The sequence below is a fragment of the Tursiops truncatus genome, chromosome 19 (assembly GCF_011762595.2).
Source record: "Tursiops truncatus isolate mTurTru1 chromosome 19, mTurTru1.mat.Y, whole genome shotgun sequence".
Classification (NCBI taxonomy): Eukaryota; Metazoa; Chordata; class Mammalia; order Artiodactyla; family Delphinidae; genus Tursiops; species Tursiops truncatus.
The window spans coordinates 53,545,228-53,567,371 of record NC_047052.1 but is presented as its reverse complement, the minus strand read 5'-3'; the positions used below and the strand labels follow the sequence as shown (position 1 = coordinate 53,567,371).

Sequence of the window (22,144 nt, the reverse complement as noted above, 5' to 3'; positions counted from 1 at the left end):
ATTCTGCAAAAATGTGTGCTTGATTGCATGTATCCCCTTTCACCAAAATAACAGTTATCGTGACTTTCTCCCCTTACCTCTTCAGACCAGTTCCTCAAAGCTATCTGAGACTGTCTCCTGGGGTATAGTCCTCATTTTGCCCCAAATAAAACAACGCACACCTCTCGCGTTGTGCATTTTTTCCAGTCGACATTCTTATAAAAAGAAAAATATTTTTTCCGTTTTTTTTTTCTTTCTCTTTTCATGGTACCTATATGGGGTGATGGATGCTTACTAAACTTATTGATAACTATTTCAACATATGAAAGTCAGAACATTATGCTGTACACCTTAAATTCATACAGTGATGTATGTCAAGTACATCTCAATAAAACTGGGGGGAAAAGTTTTAAGAGGCAAATAAAACATTTTGGGGAAAAAAGAAAAAAATGAACAATGCAATTTACAACAAATTTTTACAGTGTATTGCTCTTTTTAAAGCAATGGTTAGTGACGGAAATTATCACACGGCTTAGTCCTCCAGTCTCAAGACTCCGGGATTTGTCCCTGAGCCTCTGGAACTGACACGTGTTGTCATTCGGCCTCATTCGGCCACCTGGCTGAATGAGAAACAGAAAGGAAAAACTGTTCGGTAGGGTGGCAGCATGAATGGGCCATTCTACACAGGAAAAGTTTTGTATCTTCCATTCTAGTTTGTAATATAGAGCCAAGTCCAGCTCTTCTTTCCTTGAACTGCCTAAATTAATTCTAATTGCAGGAATTGTTCCGGGATGGAACTAGCGCCGCACAGCTACCACTTGGAGACCCACGTTCCCAACCACTGAATTGCTTGAGCCGCAGAAGCGGGACGTGAGAGAAACCCGCTCTCACGCTTTTTATTGAAATCGTTTTCAACTTGTCAGGAGGAAACATCTTAGTTTCAGACACAACTGAAAGCTTTTATCTTAAACCTGTTCCAGATAAGAACTTAAGACGAGCGTTTTCATGGTACATAAAAGTACCGTTACCCGCCCCGCCTCCAGACGCCGGCTGAGCGGGTTAGGGCCCTCCTCCCGCAGCCTCTCATCTGTAGCGCTCCGCCCAGGCCGCGCTCCCGGAAGTTCCGCCTCTAAGTCTGCGCGTGCGCAATTTCTTACAGAACCGGAAGTTTAACTCTCGGAACGACGATCGCTCTGCGGGGCGTAAATTTTTCTAGTGTAAATCTGTGCTACGTGGTCCCCCCCTTACTCCATCCTCAGGGTCTCGGAGTCACTTCAGACCTAAAATCCCATCACCCGGCCCTCCGCCCGAAGTAAATCCAGACGTCGCCGATACAGGTCGGGTATGTTTTCCTTTGGGTTTGAATTCGTTCTGAGGCTGGTCGGTTCTCTTGGCTTTTCCGCCTTCGGTCCAGGTAGACACCTTCATTCGCGACATTTTCCTGTTTAAAACCCTTTAGTATCTCCGCCCTCCCCCTCGCCCCTCCATGTAACGTCCTCTTACGCGAGGTGGATGCACGCCGCACACCCCCCCCAACCCCCAGCTCACCCTCTCAGCCCCTGGAGGGCAGGCGGGTCGCCCCGCAGAGGTGTCTTCCTGGTCCTGGGATTCTGGGGAGCCCGCCCGTCTCCTGAGACCCACTCCCTCCCTCCCAGCCACTCTGCCCTCGCGTCTCCTCGGGTCTGTCCTTCTGCCCCACAGGCCTCCCTTTCGTAGTCAGCCCTTCCTCTCACCCTGCGTTGGGGGAGGTGACCTGGGCCAGCCTAGTGACACCCATGGTTCTATCATCTCAAATTCCACCCGATGGAAAATGGTCTCTTGCGGTTGGCGGGCATCTTATTCAGTCTCCATCCCTGTAAATATGTTGGCGAGGCGACCAGGAGAAGCAGAGACAGAGAGACTGAGAGAGAAATAGAACAACTGAGGCAAAAGAATGAGGGAGCATCGTTAGGAACATAGAGGATGCTGAGCGACTTGTAAATAGACTGTAAAATAAAAGCGATTATGCCTTGAAAGGAGCAAGTGAATGAAATAGAGAAGTATATAAAAAGCTGGATGTCCAGAGTTTGACATAGAGCAGCATAGAGAGAGGGGCTCTGGATCACCGGTAGCGGGCGGCTAACAGTGGTGAGGCCCTTCACACAGAGAGTCGGAGAGAGGATAAAATGTGGACCCATGGCCTTCGTAGCATTATGGTGCTGGGAGAGTATGAGGACAAGGGATGATAAGAAGAGCAGAAGAAGAGGGAGAGCTGGAAGGAAGCACAGCCACTTGCCATGCCAGAGAGTGGGGAGGAAGGGAGAGTAACAGGGATAGAAGGGGTGTAACCTGGAGGGCAGAGAGGGAGCACAGAAAAGGGAAGAAAGAGGCAGAAATACATAGAGATTTAGGACAATCAGGAAGGGTGGAGAGAGAGAACATCAAGAGGGGGAACAGGTTGCAGAGTGGGGCAGGACAGGTGTGAGAAAAGAAATAGAGAGGAGGGCAGGAACAGCAGGAGAGCGGAGGGGAAGAGAAGGAGAAAGAAATAGGGAGACCCAGACAGAATGAAATGGAAGCACATAGTAGTGCAGATAGAAGGGGGGAAACGATGCATTCACAGTGTATTCCTCATATGTACAGAATTTTTATTCATCGGTTATATATCTATAAATCTGGAAAAGAAAAAGAAAGTGGGAGGTGTGCTGGGCTTGCTTCCTGTCAGTGGTGCTCAATCCAGACTTCGCATTAGATTGATAAGGCATTTTGCATATGCGTGTTTTCTACCCCCTGACTAGAGATTTCCCTTCCTATCATCAGTGTGGTGTGCAGCCTCAGTAGTACTTAACGTGCCCGAAGTGATTGCAGTCTGGATCCGTCATTGAACATCAGGACTCTGAGTCCCCCCATTCCTGAGGGCTGAGATCTGGGCTTGAGGGTGAGGGCTCTGCTCTGCGTGGGGATGGATCAGGGCTGGTCTGTGACCTGAAGGGGATCGTGGGTCCAGCTGAGGTGCCCGCTGCTGCTGGGTACGTGAGGGCCTCACCAGGAGGGGAGCGAGATCTGAAGGAAAGTGTGGGAAAACTCACCTGTTGGACTCTGTGTAGGAGTTTATAGCCCCAAATCCCTCCTGGGACAGTGGGCAGCAGAGGACCGTCTGTTCCACATGCTGAGGGCTTCCCTGTGCGTGTGGTGGTGACTCAGGAAGGGGGTGTGTTGATTCTAAGCATTAAGCAGCCTGTTTCCAGCTTTGAAGATCGACCTCTAAAGACTCACATTGTCTGAGGAAGAAGCCCAGAAGAGGAGGAAGAGGAAAGAAAAGGAGTAAGAAATGGCTCTTTCTCAGGTAATGTCATATTCTCAGTTGATTTTTCTGATTTTTCTGATTTTCCTCAGATGCCCTTATTTGGACTCGGTAAACTTGTCTGACTCTGAACTATCCTGCCTGACACCTGTACATTCACACTCACTCGGATCCTTCCCTCAGGGCCTGTCATCTCCACTTAGATCCCGTCTCCCCATGACCCAGTGACCTGGAACTTGTGAAGAGGCTCCGCTAGGTATAGTCCTGGGCAGGGCTTCACACCCATGGATTGGAGACATGGTGTCAATGCTGTTGGGCAGCAGGGATTGCTTAGGGCCCCATCAGGATGCACTGTCGGCTCTGTGTAAACCAGGATAAAGAAGCTGCATATGGAAGTCACGTATTAATATGCACAATAGTGGGGTAAAATCTGAAAGATAGACCAGTAAGTGGAAATTCTTTATGACATTTTCCAGGCAATTGAAGCTAAATGACTGAGTCACTTTGTTCTAATCCTAATGATTGAGAAGGAAATGGAATGGAAATTCAGAAGCAAACTTCAGTGATAATGGGTGTTTTATTGCTTCATTGAATTTAAACTGTGAAATCAACCTAAATTTCTGACAGTTGGAAATTCTTTAAGTCACTTTCATCACTCCATTCCTCAGAAGTTATCTTTTTTTTTTTTTTAAGAAGATGTTGGGGGTAGGAGGTAATTAATTAATTTATTTTTGCTGTGTTGGGTCTTCGTTTCTGTGCGAGGGCTTTCTCTAGTTGCGGCAAGCGGGGGCCAGTCTTCATCGCGGTGCGCGTGCCTCTCACTATTGTGGCACGCGTGCCTCTCAGTATCGCGGCCTCTCGTTGCAGAGCACAGGCTCCAGACGCGCAGGCTTAGTAGTTGTGGCTCACGGGCCTAGTCGCTCCGCGGCATGTGGGATCCTCCCAGACCAGGGCTCGAACCCGTTTCCCCTGCATTAGCAGGCAGATTCTCAACCACTGCGCCACCAGGGAAGCCCAGAAGTTGTCTTTTTACTCTGTGTGTTATATCCTTTTACACACAGAAGTGCTTATTTTTATTTATTTATTTATTTTTTTTGGTATGCGGGCCTCTCACTGTTGTGGCCTCTCCCGTTGCGGAGCACAGGCTCCGGACGTGCAGGCTCAGCGGCCATGGTTCACGGGCCCAGCTGCTCCGCGGCATGTGGGATCTTCCCAGACCAGGGCACGAACCCGTGTCCCCTGCATCGGCAGGCGGACTCTCAACCACTGCGCCACCAGGGAAGCCCATGCAACTGATTTTTGCGTGCTTATTTTTTATGCTGCAACTTTTCTAATGTTGCTCTTTGGAGTAGTAGCTTTCTCTTGGAATCTCTTTGATTTCTACATATAAAACTTGTCACCTAAAAATAAGATAATTTTACTTCTTTTTCAGTTTGGATAACTTTCAATTTTTTCTTGGTGTCCAATGGCTCTGTCTGGGACGTTCAGTAGTTTCTTGAACAGTAGGGTGGAATGTCCATCTTTCTCCTTTTTGTTGTAATCATTTAGCAGTGTGAACTTCCCCTTTAGTACCGCTTTCACTGTCAGAAATTTTCGTATGTAGTCTTTTTGTTTTCATTCAAGTATTCTTACATTTTCCTTGTGATTTCTTCTTTGGTGATTGCTTCTTTAACAATGAGCTAGCTGTGTAATGTCCACATTTGGCAGATTTTCCTGTTTTGCTTCCGCTTTCTATTTGTAATTTTATTTCCTTGTGTTTAGAGAAGATACTCTTTATGATCTCAGTCTTCTCTAATTTGTTCAGATTTGTTTTGTGGGAGATGTGGTCTGTCCTGGAGAATGTCTTATGCATGTTGGGGAAGGCTGTGTTTTCTGCTGCTGTTGTTGGGTGGAGTGTTCTGTACATGTCTGTTAGGTACAGTTGTACTGTAGTGTTTTTCAAGTCCTCTGTTAACTTATTGATCTTCTTTTTCTTTCCATGTGTAGGTAAACCCAGGATATTGAAATCTGATACTAATATTGTGCTATTTCTCTCTTTATTTCTGTTAGGATTTGCTTCATTTTAGGGCGAGCAATGTTGTTAGATGTATACATATTTATAATTGTTCTAGCTTTTGGTAATTTTACCCCTTTACTGTTATATAATGTATTTTGTCTCGTGTTTGTGTACTTACTTTATTTTGTCTGATATAATGTAGTCACCCCTGCTGTCATTAGGATGGAATTTTTTTTTTCCTTTCACTTTTCGCCTTTCCATGTCCTTGTATTTGTGAATGTTAACAGTTCCAACTCTGACACACTCTCTCTGTGTTTCTTGTTCTCTGTTTTCCTCCTGTTACTTCCTCTAGTGGTCCCTGCTCAGGCACACTGTACAGTGATGAAAGGCAGGAGCCCTGGCCAGCCCCCTTCACTCCACTGTAACTTCAGAGAGAATGCACTATTTCCTTCTTCTTCTTTTGTTTTTTAATTAAAAAAAATTTTTTTGGCCACACCTCGTGGCATGTGGGATCTTAGTTCCCCGACCCCGGATCCAACCCATGTCCCGTGCAGTGGAAGCATGGAGTCTTAACCACTGGACCACCAGGGAAGTCCTGAGTGTTTCCTTCTTATTTTCTTCTTATCGTATCATTTGGTGAAGTGTTCTTGCTTAATTACATTTTTTCCATATTCTTATTTGTCATGACTTTTAATTCTCCAGGAATTGTTAACTTTATTTTTGTGATAATTTGTTTCTTAATCTGTGGAAATTATGCATAATACTAATAAAATTTATAATGTTGCATCAATGTTTTATTAGTAGGAAAAACAAACATTTTATGGCTTTTGTTAATGCCTGCTTATGTATGTTTAAATGGAGAAAAATGGTATGTATATTTTTGAATATAATTATTTCATTGAGATTGCCCTTAAAGTATTCTGTTTCATGTTAGTACCACTTAGTAGAGTTGATACTTTTTCATCTCGCCAAAAATTCTGATATTCAAATGAATAAAAATGAGTAGTAAAAAAAAAGCAAAAATATGTCCTGAGACAACACCCCTCATTGTGACTTTTGTTTAAAGCCACTGTGGCCTTTGTCATTTCTGAACTCACAGTTCATACCCGTAACTCATCTAGATACTGAATATCACTTAGTGTTTTTTTTTTTTTTTTTTTTTTTTTTGCGGTACGCGGGCCTCTCACTGTTGTGGCCTCTCCCGTTGCGGAGCACAGGCTCCGGACGCGCAGGCTCAGCGGCCATGGTTCACGGGCCCAGCTGCTCCGCGGCATGTGGGATCTTCCCGGCCCGGGGCACAAACCCGTGTCCCCTGCATCGGCAGGTGGACTCTCAACCACTGCGCCACCAGGGAAGCCCTCACTTAGTGTTTAAAACATAATGTGTAATGCTTCTGCATAGACAATGAATTATTGAATTTTATTTGTATGTATTATATTTCATGTATTGTCCACAAATATGAAAAAAAATCCACATTAATTGTAAGATATCATAATTTTATGAGAAAGCATAAGAAATAAAACTTAGAGATGTACAATTTGCTCTGAATCCCTTTACATAGATCTGTCAGAATACATACTTCAACTGAATTGATCCTTACTCTTCTCTTGTCATTTGGTGTGAAAATGAGAATTCTCCTCAGGGCCCCTTGGTGAAATGTGTTTTCATTTCAGGGACCGTTAACATTCAAGGATGTGGCCATAGAATTCACTGAGGAGGAGTGGGAATGCCTGGACCCTGCCCAGAGGGCCTTATACAGGGACGTGATGTTGGAGAACTACAGGAACCTGATCTCCGTGGGTGAGGATAATTTCCCTCTAGATGTTGCTATCTGCCCTTGGGTATCTTTGCATTTTCCCTTCTGTGCCTCTTGGGAGCACCTGTTTTTCTTGACTGATCTAAAATGCCTGCTGACCGAGATACTAAAACCTTCAGGATACAGCATCAGGAGTTTAAATTTTTATTTAGTTGTTTACTTTATGGCCTCACTGCACAGCACGGCATGTGTGATCTTAGTTCCGCGACCAGGCCTCAAACCAGCGGACCCTGCAACCCTGCATTGGAAGCACGGTGTCTTAACCACTAGACCGCCAGGGAAGTCCTGGCATCAGTTTAAACCTAACTTTCCTTAGATGGTCTGCCCACTTCATGATACATTAGGAGATGTTTTAGAGCTTACATATTTACAAAGTTCTTCGGAAATTTTGGACATACCCACTTTCATGTTTCCTACCCATGTACTTTTGAGATAGGAGTTGTAGTAAGTGAGCTGCATTTCTGCGTTTTCTTTTTTTTTTGAATTTAATTTTATTTATTTTTTTATACAGCAGGTTCTTATTAGTCATCCATTTTATACACATCAGTGTATACATGTCAATCCCAATCTCCTAATTCATAACATCACCACCCCCACCCCCTGCCGCTTTCCCCCCTTTGTGTCCATACGTTTGTTCTCTACATCTGTGTCTCAATTTCTGTCCTGCAAACCAGTTCATCTGTACCATTTTTCTAGGTTCCACATATATGCGTTAATATACGATATTTGTTTTACTCTTTCTGATCTACTTCACTCTGTATGACAGTCTCTAGACCCATCCACGGCTATACAAATGACCCAATTTCGTTCCTTTTTATGGCTGAGTAATATTCCATTGTATATATGTACCACATCTTTATCCATTTGTCTGTCAATGGGCATTTAGGTTGCTTCCATGACCTGGCTATTGTAAATAGTGCTGCAGTGAACATTGGGGTGCATGTGTCTTTTTGAATTATGGTTTTCTCTGGGTATATGCCCAGTAGTGGGATTGCTGAGTTATATGGTAATTCTACTCTAGTTTTTTAAGGAACCTCCGTACTCTTCTCCATAGTGGCTGTATCAATTTAAATTCCCACCAAGTGTGCAAGAGAGTTGCCTTTTCTCCACACCCTCTCCAGCATTTGTTGCTTGTAGATTTTCTGATGATGCCCATTCTAACTGGTGTGAGGTGATACCTCATTGTAGTTTTGATTTGCATTTCTCTAATAATTAGTGATGTTGAGCAGCTTTTCATGTGCTTCTTGGCCATCTGTAAGTCTTCTTTGGAGAAATGTCTATTTAGGTCTTCTGCCCATTTTGGGATTGGGCTGTTTGTTTCTTTAATATTGAGCTGCATGAGCTGTTTATATATTTTGGAGATTAATCCTTTGTTGATTCATTGGCAAATATTTTCTCCCATTTTGAGACTTGTCTTTTCGTCTTGTTTATGGTTTGCTTTGCTGTGCAAAAGCTTGTTTCATTAGGTCCCATTTGTTTATTTTTGTTTTTATTTCCATTTCTGTAGGAGGTGGATCAAAAAAGACCTTGCTGGGATTTATGTCAAAGAGTGTTCTACCTATGTTTTCCTCCAAGAGTTTTATAGTGTCCGGTCTTACATTTAGGTGTCGAATACATTTTGAGTTTATTGTTGTATATGGTGTTTGGGAGTGTTCTAATTTCATTCTTTTACATGTAGCTGTCCAGTTTTCCCAGCACCACTTATTGAAGAGACTGTCTTTTCTCCATTGTATATCCTTGCCTTCTTTGTCATAGATTAGTTGACCATAGGTGCGTGGGTTTACATTTGGGCTTTCTAACTTGTTCAATTGATCTGTATTTTTGTTTTTATGCCAGTACCATATTGTCTTGATTACTGTAGCTTTGTAGTAGAGTCTGAAGTCAGGGAGTCTGATTCCTCCAGCTCTGATTTTTTCTGTCAATACTGCTTTGGCTGTTCAGGGTCTTTTATGTCTCCATACAAATTATAAGATGATTTGTTCTAGTTCTGTAAAAAATGCCATTGGTAATTTGATAGGGATTGCATTCAATCTGTAGATTGCTTTGGGTAGTATAATCATTTTCACAGTATTGAGTTTTCCAGTCCAAGAACATGGTATATCTCTCCATCTGTTGGCATTATCTTTAATTTCTTTCATCAGTGTCTTATAGTTTTCTGCATACAGGTCTTTTGTCTTCCTAGGTAGGTTTATTCCTATGTATTTTATTCTGTTTGTTGCAATGGTAAATGGGAGTGTTTCCTTAATTTCTCTTTCAGATGTTTCATCATTAGTGTATAGGAATGCAAGAGATTTCTGTGCATTAATTTTGTATCATGCAACTTTACCAAATTCATTGATTAGCTCTAGCAGTTTTCTGGTGGCATCTTTAGGATTCTCTATGTATAGTATCATGTCATCTGCAAACAGTGACAGTTTTACTTCTTCTTTTCCAATTTATATTCCTTTTATTTCTTTTTCTTCTCTAATTGCCGAGGCTAGGAGTTCCAAAACTATGTTGAATAGTAGCGGTGAGAGTGGACATCCTTGTCTCGTTCCTGATCATAGAGGAAATGCTTTCAGTTTTTCACCATTGAGAATGATGTTTGCTGTGGCTTTGTCATATATGGCCTTTATTATGTTGAGGTAGGTTCCCTCTGTGCCCACTTTCTGGAGAGTTTTTATCATAAATGGGTGTTGAATTTTGTCAAAAGCTTTTTCTGCATCGATTGAGATGATCATGTGGTTTTTTTTCTTTAATTTATTTTATTTGTATTTATTTTTGGCTGCATTGGGTCTTTATTGCTGTGCGTGGGCTTTCTCTAGTTGCGGCGAGCGGGGGCTACTCTTGATTGTGGTGCACAGGCTTCACTGTGGTGGCTTCTTTTGTTGTGGAGCACGGGCTCTAGGCGTGCGGGCTTCAGTAGTTGTGGCACACGGGCTCAGTAGTTGTGGTTCACAGGCTCTAGGGCACAGGCTCAGTAGTTGTGGCACGTGGGTTTAGTTGCTCCACGGCATGTGGATCTTCCCAGACCAGGGCTCGAACCTGTGTCCCCTGCATTGGCAGGCAGATTCTTAACCACTGCACCACCAGGGAAGCCCAGTCATGTGGTTTTTATTCTTCAATTTGTTAATATGGTGTATCACATTGATTGATTTGCATATATTGAGGAATCCTTGCATCCCTGGGATAAATCCCACTTGATCATGGTGTATGATCCTTTTAATGTGTTGCTGGATTCTGTTTGCTAGTATTTTGTTCAGGATTTTTGTATCTGTGTTCATCAGTGATATTGGTGTGTAATTTTCTTCTTTTGTAGTATCTTTGTTTGATTTGGGTATCAGGGTGATGGTGGCCTCATAGAATGAGTTTGGGAGTGTTCCTTCCTCTGCAATTTTTTGGAAGAGTTTGAGAAGTGTGGGTGTTAGCTCTTCTCTAAATGTTTGTTAGAATTCACCTGTGAAGCCATCTGGTCCTGGACTTTCGTTTGTTGGAAGATTTTTAATCACAGTTTCAATTTCATTACTTGTGATTGGTCTGTTCATATTGTCTATTTCTCCCTGGTTCAGTCTTGGCAGGTTATACGTTTCTAAGAATTTGTCCATTTCTTCCAGGTTGTCCATTTTATTGGCATAGCGTTGCTTGTAGTAGTTTCTTGGGATGCTTTGTATTTCTGCGGTGTCTTTTGTAACTTCTCCTTTTTATTTCTAATTTTATTGATTTGAGTCCTCTTCCTCTTTTTCTTGATGAGACTGGCTAATGGTTTATCAATTTTCTTTATCTTCTCAAGGAACCAGCTTTTAGTTTTATTGATCTTTGCTATTGTTTTCTTTGTTTCTATTTCATTTATTTCTGCTCTGATCTTTATGATTTCTTTCCTTCTGCTAACTTTTGGTTTTGTTTGTTCTTCTTTCTCTAGTTCTTTTAGGTGTAAGGTTAGATTGTTTATTTGAGATTTTTCTTGTTTGTTGAGGTAGGCTTGTATAGCTATGAACTTCCTTCTTGGAACTGCTTTTGCTCCATCCTATAGGTTTTGGATCATGTTTTCATTCTCATTTGTCTTTAGGTATTTTTTGGTTTCCTCTTTGATTTCTTCAGTGATCTCTTGGTTATTTAGTAACGTATTGTTTAGCCTCCATGTGTTTGTGTTTTTTATGTTTTTTTCCCTGTAATTGATTTCCAATCTCATAGCATTGTGGTCAGAAAAGATGCTCGATATGATTTTAATTTTATTAAATTTACTGAGGCTTGATTTGTGACCAAAGATGTGATCTATCCTGGAGAATGTTCCATGCGTTCTTGAGAAGAAAGTGTAATCTGCTGTTTTTGGATGGAATGTCCTATAAATATCAATTAAATCTCTCTGGTCTATTGTGTCATTTAAAGCTTGTGTTTCCTTCTTTATTTTCTGTTTGGATGATCTGTCCATTGGTGTAAGTGAGGTGTTAAAGTCCCCCACTATTATTGTGTCACTGTCGATTTCCTCTTTTATAGCTGTTAGCAGTTGCCTTATGTATTGAGGTGCTCCTATGTTGGGTGCATATATAACTGTTACATCTTCTTCTTGGATTGATCCCTTGATCATTATGTATTGTCCTTTCTTGTCTCTTGTAACATTCTTTATTTTAAAGTCTATTTTATCTGATATGAGTATTGCTACTCCAGCTTTCTTTTGATTTCCATTTGCATGGAATATCTTTTTCCATCCCCTCACTTTCAGTCTGTGTGTGTCCCTAGGTCTGAAGTGGGTCTCTTGTAGGCAGCATGTATATGTGTCTTGTTTTTGTATCCATTCAGCAAGCCTGTGTCTTTTGGTTGGAGCATTTAATCCATTCACGTTTAAGGTAATTATTGATATGTATGTTCCTGTGACCATTTTCTTAATCGTTTTGGGTTTGTTTTTGTAGGTCCTTTTCTTCTCTTGTGTTTCCCACTTAGAGAAGTTCCTTTCACATTTGTTGTAGAGCTGGTTTGGTGGTGCTGAATTCTCTTAGCTTTTGCTTGTCTGTAAAGCGTTTGATTTCTCCATCAAATCTGAATGAGATCCTTGCCGGGTAGAGTAATCTTGGTTGTAGGTTTTTCCCTTTCATCACTTCAAATATGTCATGCCACTCCCTTCTGGCTTGTAGAGTTTCTGCTGAGAAATCAGCTGTTAACCTTATGGGAGTTCCCTTGTATGTTATTTGTCATTTTTCCCTTGCTGCTTTCAATAATTTTTCTTTGTCTTTAATTTTTGCCAATTTGATTTCTATGTGTCTCAGCATGTTTCTCCTTGGGTTTATCCTGTTTGGGACTCTCTGTGCTTCCTGGACTTGGGTGGCTATTTCCTTTCCCATGTTAGGGAAGTTTTCGACTATAATCTCTTCAAATATTTTCTCAGGTCCTCTCTCTCTCTTTTCTCGTTCTACGACCCCTATAATGCAAATGTTGTGTTTAATGTTGTCCCAGAGGTCTCTTAGGCTGTCTTCATTTCTTTTCATTCTTTTTTCTTTATTCTGTTGTGCAGCAGTGAATTCCACCCTTCGGTCTTCCAGGTCACTTATCCGTTCTTCTGCCTCAGTTATTCTGCTATTGATTCCTTCTAGTGTATTTTCCGTTTCAGTTATTGTATTGTTCATCTGTTTGTTTGTTCTTTAATTCTTCTAGGTCTTTGTTAAACATTTCTTGCATCTTCTCGATCTTTGCCTCCATTCTTTTTCCAAGGTCCTGGATCATCTTCACTATCATTATTCTGAATTCTTTTTCTGGAAGGTTACCTATTTCCACTTCATTTAGTTGTTTTTCTGGGGTTCTATCTTGTTCCTTCATCTGGTACATAGCCCTCTGCCTTTTCATCTTGTCTATCTTTCTGTGAATGTGGTTTTTGTTCCACAGGCTGCAGGATTGTAGTTCTTCTTGCTTCTGCTGTCTGCTCTCTGGTGGATGCGGCTATCTGAGAGGCTTGTGCATGTTTACTGATGGGAGGGACTGGTGGTGGGTAGAGCTGGCTGTTGCTCTGGTGGGCAGAGCTCAGTAAAACTTTAATCCGCTTGTCTGCTGATGGGTGGGGCTGTGTCCCCTCTCTGTTGGTTGTTTAGCCTGAGGTGACCCAACACTGGAGCCTACCCAGGCTCTTTGGTGGGGCTAATGGTGGAGTCTGGGAGGGCTCACGCCAAGGAGTACTTCCCAGAACTTCTGCTGCCAGTGTCCTTGTCCTCATGGTGAGACAGAGCCACCCCCCGCCTCTCCAGGAGATCCCCCAACACTAGGAGGTAGGTCTGGTTCAATCTCTATGGGGTCACTGCTCCTTCCCCTGGGTCCCAATGCACACACTGCTTTATGTGTGCCCTCCAAGAGTGGAGTCTCTGTTTCCCCCAGTCCTGTCAAAGTCCTGCAGTCAAATCCTGCTAGCCTTCAAAGTCTGATTCTCTAGGAATTCTTCCTCCTGTTCCCGGACCCCCAGGTTGGGAAGCCTGATGTGAGGCTCAGAACCTTCACTCCAGTGGGTGGACTGCTGTGGTATAAGTGTTCTCCAGTTTGTGGGTCACCTACCCAGCAGTTACGGGATTTGATTTTATTGTGATTGCGCCCCTCCTACCGTCTCATTGTGGCTTCTCCTTTGTCTTTGGATGTGGGATATCTTTTTTTGGTGAGTTCCAGTGTCTTCCTGTCGATGATTGTTCAGCAGTTAGTTGTGATTCCAGTGTTCTCTCAAGAGGGAGTGGATTTCTGCATTTTAACTGTTCCCTGTGTATTCAGAAGGAGGCAAGCAGTGGGTAAGTTTCTGAAATATTTTTCTAGACCCCTCAGTAGTGTCGTCAATCCTTAGCTGAATAAAGAACCATGATTCTGGAAAATCCACAGCAAACCATGTTTCTTTTTTCTCAGGTATAGGAATTTCTGTTTATCATCCGAATATTTTACCCGTATTGTAGCAAGAGGCAGAATGCTGGGCTGTGGAGTGGCATGAATGCAGCTTGGGGATGTATCAAAGTGTGAACACAGGTCAGATCTCAGAAAGGCAGAAGGGAGGCCTCATTATTAATAGTGTTTGGCAACTGTGCCCTAGTCAGACAGTTACAGGGCTCTGTCCTTCAACACGTAAAGTGTATACTTTCACCCTCCAGTGGGTCTGCTGCTCAAACAGACACAAAAGCACAATTTTTATCATGATCTACGACACTTGCCATCTGGCTCCTGTGAACTTGCTGTTGCTTATCGTTGAGGAGCATGAGGCAGGCTGTTTTATGAAGGTCCCTTGCCCTTTCATCTCTCCTTCAGCACATGGTTCCACTGTATGCTCAGTTGTCAGTCCAGTCATCGATCCCTGAACATTTCCTGCTTCCGTCCCCATTTGATATTTTTAGGAAGCCTCATCAGAAGATGGGAAAACACTGGCTGCTCTTTGATTCCATCTGGCACCTCAGAACCTGCATTGATCTGTCTCAATCCCTGTCTTCTTGTTTAGATCCCTGAGCCATTTCTTTTTAAAAAAAATTTTTAAATTTGTTTTTGGCTGTGTTGGATCTTCATTGCTACACGCAGGCTTTTCTCTAGTTGCAAGGAGCGAGGGCTACTCTTTGTTGTGGCGTGCGGGCTTCTCATTGTGGTGACTTCTCTTGTTGCGGAGCACAGGCTCTAGGTGTGCAGGCTTCAGCAGTTGTGGCGCGCAGTCTTCAGTAGTTGTGGCATGTGGGCCCGGTAGTTGTGGCTCACGGGCTCTGGAGTGCAGCCTAGGTAGTTGTGGCACGTGGGCTTAGTTGCTCTGTGGCATGAAGAATCTTCCCGGGCCAGGGCTCGAACCCATGTCCCCTGCTTTGGCAGGTGGATTCTTAACCACTGCACCACCAGGGAAGCCCTGTAATATTTTTCTGCTATGTACAAATCACTTCAAGCTATGTAGTGGAGTGGTCATCATGGATGTGAGAAAGTATCAACAGAGCCTGACTGATAAGTCTTTCCAGGTTTTTTTTCTGATTTTGAGGAATGCCACAAACCCATGTCTCAGAGTTACTAGAATTCCATTTTATCCCCATTCTCAATAACAATTGTCACCTCTGGTCTTTTTAATGAGAGCTATTCTAAGAGGCATGATGTAATATTTCATTGTGGTTTTTATTATCATTCCTCCTGAGGGCACCTCTGAAAATTGGGAGGCTTCCTCCAGTTCGGTCTCAGTGTGATTTAAGAAAGGACTGGGGAGTCAAAGGCCAGCAAATTGTCATGAACTTTGCTACACTTTTCGGTTTAGTGTTTTCGGGATAGGTAGTTGCTTGAGTGGTATCGCTTATTAACTCGTTTGTAGAGTTTTCCCAAAGGCTTGTATGTCTATATATTGTTTTAAACTTGGGTTCCACATATGTTAATGAGTGCCTGTTGTTTACTTTTCTGCTATCGGGCTGATATCACTCCTCATTGGTTTCATTTTTTTCCTTGCAAAGCTAATGTTAAAAAGTATAATGGTGTGATTTCTAGTAATTTGAGGGGTAGGCTAATTTTAATGTTTGATCACATGGAGTGTTAGCATGAACTTTTGATATTCTAAAGCCAATACATTTTTTGTTTAAAGTATATTTATAGTTAATATTTTAGTAGCATTCTTTCTTGTGTTCACATTCTTAACTAATGTAATTATATCCTTAAAATGCTCAGACTTTGGCTGTTAATATAACTAGAGAGTATTTCATTTATTAATATTTAATTTTGATTTACAGATGATATAACATTTCAGAATGTTTTCTGCTTCTTCATGGGCGCATAGTTTTGTAGGAGTTATTTAGAAAAATATTTTCGTTATATCATGGACATTTTATAGCAATTACTCTATTACCACGAAAATAGTGTCAGGGCTCTTTTATATCAGGCAAATTAGATTTAAAGTTATAGATAGGGGCTTCCCTGGTGGCGCAGTAGTTGAGAGTACGCCTGCCGATGCAGAGGACACGGGTTCGTGCCCCAGTCCGGGAAGATCCCACATGCTGCAGAGCGGCTGGGCCCCTGAGCCATGGCCGCTGAGCCTGCGCGTCTGGAACCTGTGCTCCTCAATGGGAGAGACCACAACAGTGAGAGGCCCGCATACCACAAAAAAAAAAAAAAAAAGTTATAGATAAATTTAATATCATATTACATGCTTCATAGATAACCACCATCCACAACCATCATCAGTGAGCATTACGTTAAATTATAGTAGTACCAGTCAGGGATTGTTGTGGTCCTCAGGAACTGTAATTTTTCTCCACAAACTCCGTTGAGTTTTCAGAATTATTCTTCCTTCCTCTGTGTCTTTGCCACTGGATTAGTTTCTACCCTAGAGCATTGCATGTTTGAGATTTGAGCATTTACTGCTTTTCCCCTTACATACTCTTTTGCCTCAGCAAAGTACTTTGCTGATGCCTTCCTGCTGCTAGAACTGTGGGCTTAGTGTAGTGTAAGAGTGTTGGGTGGGAGGGACACAGCCAGTCTCTAAGATATGTTTTTTATTCTGACATACCATCTCCTAGAATCGCAACATCAGTTCAGCTGTGTTTCAATGACAGTGCACACTTGGTGAGCTCAGAATGTTTCTGAAAAACTTTGTTCCCATTTGCCAGTTCCCACAGACAATTACAAGTTCCTAATGAATATCACTAGAGTGTAGTAGAGACTTTCCCTTTTTTATGACCCCTGAAGGCAGTTGGGGGTTCACATGGAGGAAACAGAAAACTCAGAGGTCTCACACTGGTTAGTGATGTTAAATATATTTTCTTTTTCCTACTTTTATTCTGTATATTGATTTTAGTGAAACGTCTCTTACTATTTTTACCCGTTGTCTAATTTCGCAGCCCCGTTCCATCAGGGCAAGCCAAGGGACCAGTTTTGGCAGATAAGTTGTGAGTGGGAGTAATGAATTTCTCATCTCAATCACCGAGTCCGTATTTTTAATAAATCACAATATCACACCTAAGAATTCTGATTTTACAGATATACCCAGAATGTATGTAAACATTTCTCCACATTGACATGCTGTAAAAACTTGTCAATAGGAGCATTTTTTCCTAGCCAGAACTTTTAACTCTTGGTACTTTAGTCTGGTGGGCTGCTTGGGTTGAGGGTCATCTTAAGAATATGTTTTCTCACACTGTAGGTCCAGATGCACATCCTGGTTGTCTCAGTAGTTTCTTTGTCTATTGAGTTCATGTACGTAATCCTCTTGAGTCTACTTCCTTTCCTTGAAAAATCTTGATAATTTTCCTCAAGCCTTTTCAAAGGAATAAGTACTGTTCGATGGCTTTGAATAGTGTATTTTTTATAGTAAAAACTCAAAAGTTATTTTGGTTGAAAAGATATATTATTTTTCTGTTATTTTTATTATACTATCTCTTTGTCTGCATCATATCTTGTATACCTTATTTTTGCAATTTGTTCCCGACAATATTGTATCTGACCATAATTAAATAAATTTACAAGTTGCTCATTCTTCATTACATGTATGCCAGAGCCAATGAACTGGATGTTTAAGGTCCCTGCATACGTAGGGAGTTGCTCATTTATTGGCTGTTCATATAACTGGAGAATGTTTCATTTATTGATAATTAATTTATTTAATTTTGATTTCCAGATGGTGATCTTACAGATGTTTTATGCTTCTTCATGGGTACATAGTTTTATAGGAGGTTTTTAGAAATATTTAGTTGTTTTAAAAAAATGTTTTATTGGGACTTCTCTGGTTGTCTAGCAGTTAAGACATCTTGTTCCCAATTCGGGGGGCACTGGTTTGATCCCTGGTCGGGGAACTATGATCCTGCATGCCACATGGGCCTGGTCAAAAAAAAAAAAAAATTTATCAAATTCTTCATTTTCTCTGTGTTATATTTGTTTCCCAGTTCTAAAGTGGCAGTCATTTAGATTATTCATTAGATAAGCTAGTTTTGGTTTATTTATTGTTACAATATATTTTTGGTTCTTTAGTATTTATTCATGTATAATAAGTATTCTGAAAATATATATACGTACACACACACACACACACACACACACACATATAGTTTAATATCCTTTTCTCCTCGAGTAAAGATTACCAGTATGTTTACTGATAATTGGTATGTGCTTTGGTTGGCATCATGGGTGAAAACTACACTTTGGTAGCTAACAGCAGTTTTTCCAATGTGAGTATTTTTGTCATAGGTTGTTTAAAAGTGCACCATAAAATTACTGGAATTACCTCTGATGACTTTAGCTTTAGTAAAGAGTCATTCCTATTGTGTTTCTTCAAATTGTAATATCATGGTTGGTGAGGTTCATAACTTTGCTTGATAGAAGTATTATTTGGTTTAGTATGGCTTATTTAACCTGAAACATTTATTCATGAATTGTAATGAATGGGATACTTACGGTTCTTTATATCTTGTAGATATCTCTTACATGCATGTGATCAAGATATTACAACTGAAAGCAAATACTGATAGAGGAGAAGTATTCCAAACCGTGATGTCAGAAAGACATGAAAGGAATGAAATGAAACATTTTTACCTCAGCGATGTTCAAGAAAATATGTATGACTTAGTGTCTCAGAAGAGAGATGAGGAAAGTGATTACAACCAAATACCTATAACCTATAACGAAAATCTCACTGAGAAGGGAGAGGAACATGTTAGAAGTGTTGCAGGAATCAAGCCTGTTGAAAATAGACTGGCATTAAGCTTTTGGGTTGAACTGCATATATTTAAAAGTGAAGAGAAGATTGATGAATTTATTCAAGTGGACAAGGATATCAGGAGTAGTGCCTCATTTTCACCACTTGAAGGAACTTCTTCTAGTGTGCAAACCAACATTTCTAGTACACATGCGAGTGGTTTTATGCGTCCTTCAGTAGTGACACAAGAACAGGAAGCACACAGGGAAGGATCTTACAAATGTAATCTGTGTGGCAAAACCTTCCTTCAGGGATCATACCTCAAAAGACATCAGATCTTCCATACAGGAGGGAAAGTACATAAATGTGATGTATGTGAAAAAGTCTTTACTCACAATTCACACCTTGCAAGTCATCAGAGAACTCATACTGGAGAGGAACCTTACAAATGTAATGAGTGTGGGAAAATCTTTCATTACAGCTCAGAACTTGGAAGACATCAGTTTCTCCATACAGAAGAGAAATTACATAAATGTGATGTATGTGAAAATGTCTTTATTCGAAATTCATTCCTTGCAAGATATCGGAGAAATCATAATGGGGAGAAACCTTATAAATGTAATGAGTGTGGCAAATTCTTTAATCAAAAGGCATACCTTATAAAGCATCAGAGAGTTCATAATGAAGAGAAGTCTTACAAATGTAATGTGTGTAGCAGGGTCTTCAATCGAAATTCAAATCTTGAAAGTCATCAGAGAATTCATACTGGAGAGAAACCTTACAAATGTAATGACTGTGGCAGGTTCTTTTCTCAAAAGCCAAACCTTGGAAAGCATCAGAGAGTTCATACTGGAGAGAAACCTTACAAATGTAATGAGTGTGGGAAAATCTTTCATTACAGCTCAAAACCTGGCAGACATCAGTTTCTCCATACAGAAGAGAAATTACATAAATGTGATGTGTGTGAAAATGTCTTTCCTCAAAATTCATTACTTGCAAGATATCAGAGAAATCATACTGGGGAGAAACCTTATAAATGTATTGAGTGTGGTAAGTTTTTTAGTCGAAAAGCACACCTTAAAAGTCATAAGGGAACTCATACTGGAGAGAAACCTTACAAGTGTATTAAGTGTGGCAAGCTCTTTAGTCGAAAAAGTAACCTAACAAGACATCAGAGAATTCATACGGGAGAGAAACCTTACAAGTGTATCGGGTGTGATAAGTTCTTTAGTCGAAAAGCACACCTTATAAGACACCAGACAATTCATACTGGAGAGAATCCTTACAAACGTGATGAGTGTGCCATGGTCTTTAGTGAAAAATCACACCTTGTAAGTCATCAAAAAATTCACACCGGAGAGAGCTGATACAAATGTAATGAGTTTGGCAAAACCTTTAATCACATCTCAGCCCTCACTCAACACTGAGAATCCATACAGGACAGAAATTATATTGGGTTGCCCAGAAGGTTCAGTTTTTTCCGTAAGGTGGCTCTAGGAGCACTTAGTTGTCTTTAACTTCATTCAAACAATTTTGTTAGATTTTATGTGACAGCTGCGATATCAGCGTGCATTTTAAAAAAAGACATAAAAATTGGTGAATTTTTGTGCAGCCATCTTAATATTGAAGATGGAAGGAAAAAAGCAACAATTTTCAGCATATTACTCTTCATTATTTCAAGAAAGGTAAAAACACAACCGAAACGCAAAAAAAGATTTGTGCAGTGTATGGAGAAGGTGCTGTGACTGATCGAACGTGTCAAAAGTGGTTTGCGAAATTTCGTGCTGGAGATTTCTCACTGGGTGATGCTCCACGGTCAGGTAGACCATTTGAAGTTGATAGTGATCAAATTGAGACATGAATTGAGAACAATCAACAGTATACCACGTGGGAGATAGCCGACATACTCAAAATATCCAAATCAAGCGTTGAAAATCATTTGCACCAGCTTGGTTATATGAATTGCTTTGATGCTTGGGTTCCACATAAGGGAAAAAAAAAAACCTTGACCGTATATCTGCATGCGATTCTTTACTTAAACATAATAAAAAGTTCTGTTCTTAAAATAAATTGTGATGGGTGATGAAAAGTGGATACTGGGGGCTTCCCTGGTGGCGCAGTGGTTGAGAGTCCGCCTGCCAATGCAGGGGACACGGGTTCGTGCCCCGGTCCAGGAAGATCCCACATGCCGCGGAGCGGCTGGGCCCATAAGCCATGGCTGCTGAGCCTGCGCGTCTGGAGCCTGTGCTCTGCAACGGGAGAGGCCACAACAGTGAGAGGCCCGCCTACCGCAAAAAAAAAAAAAAAAAAAAAGTGGATACTGTACAATCATGTGGAATGGAAGAGATCGTGGGCCATGTGAAGTGCACCACCACCAACCACACGGACAGCTAGTCTTCATCCAAATAAGATGATGTGTCTACAGTGCGATTGGAAGTCCTCTATTTTGAGCTCCTTCCAGAAAACCAAACGATTAATTCCAACAAGTACTGCTCCCAGTTAGACCAACTGAAAGCAGCACTCCATGAAAAGCATCCGGAATTAGTCAACAGAAAACGCATAATCTTCCATCAGGATAACGCAAGACCACGTGTTTCTTTGATGACCAGGCAAAAACTGTTACAGCTTGGCTGGGAAGTTCTAATTCATCTGCCATATTCACCATGGCGCCATGGATTTCTGTTTATTTCGGTCTTTACAAAATTCTCTTAATGGAAAAAATTTCAATTCCCTGGAAGACTGTAAAAGGCAACTGGCACAGTTCTTTGCTCAAAAAGATGAAAAGCTTTGGGAAGTTGGAATTATGAAGTTTCCTGAAAAATGGCAGAAGGTAGTGGAACAAAAGGGTGTATGTTGTTCAATAAAGTTCTTGGTGAAAATGAAAAAAATGTGTCTTTTATTTTTTCTTAAAAACAGAAGGCACTTTTTGGCCAACTCAATATAAATGTGATGAATTTGGCAAAGTCTATAGTTGAAATTCAGACCTTGCAATTCATCTGAGAATTCATAATGCAGAAAAATCTCTAAAAGGTAATGAGTGTTGGAAAGCCTTTCGTGAGATCTCAACCCGTACTACAAATCAGGTAATAAATACAGAGGAGAAATCATATTAATGTGATATATGTGGAAAGGTCTTCGTTCAAAATTGACACTTTAGGGACATCCTTAGCGATCCAGTAGTTAAGACACAAATGTAATGTGTGTGGCAAGGCTTTTACCCAAAGATCACAAGGTGGGACATACTGGAGCGATACCTTATAAATGAAATGAGTGTGACGAAACCTTTTCTTGACTTCAAGTATTAGTTAACTGCAGACGGTCCATTGAAAAGAAACCCTTCAAATGTATGAGCAGAGGCTTTATCCAGGCCTCACAATGCACTAGATTTCTCAATGTATATCTTTGAGAGAAAGCACACAAAGCAGTATGTGTGCTAAGGCTTGTACCTGAAGATCAACGCTCTGAAACAGAGAATGTATTTTGAAGAGCAACGTTTCAAAT

The 22,144-nt window shown here is 41.1% G+C and overlaps 1 protein-coding gene across 8 annotated transcripts; it reads left to right on the top strand.

Annotated features, from left to right (window-relative positions):
- The first annotated feature begins 1,150 nt into the window (after nt 1-1,150).
- On the top strand, nt 1,151-21,531 carry LOC109548668 (uncharacterized). 8 transcript variants are annotated; one of them, XM_073796699.1, is made up of 5 exons: nt 1,151-1,316; nt 2,779-2,896; nt 3,215-3,304; nt 6,932-7,058; nt 18,422-21,531. In XM_073796699.1, the coding sequence occupies exons 3-5, from the start codon at nt 3,290-3,292 to the stop codon at nt 20,008-20,010; spliced, it is 1,731 nt and encodes a 576-aa protein (XP_073652800.1). In that variant the 5' UTR covers nt 1,151-1,316; nt 2,779-2,896; nt 3,215-3,289; the 3' UTR covers nt 20,011-21,531. The 8 variants fall into 8 exon arrangements, with proteins under 8 accessions (XP_073652800.1, XP_073652801.1, XP_033701461.1 ...); XM_073796700.1 differs by lacking the exon at nt 2,779-2,896 and having other exon boundaries at nt 1,151-1,321; XM_033845570.2 differs by lacking the exon at nt 2,779-2,896 and having other exon boundaries at nt 1,151-1,321; nt 3,207-3,304.
- The last annotated feature ends 613 nt before the right edge of the window (nt 21,532-22,144 follow it).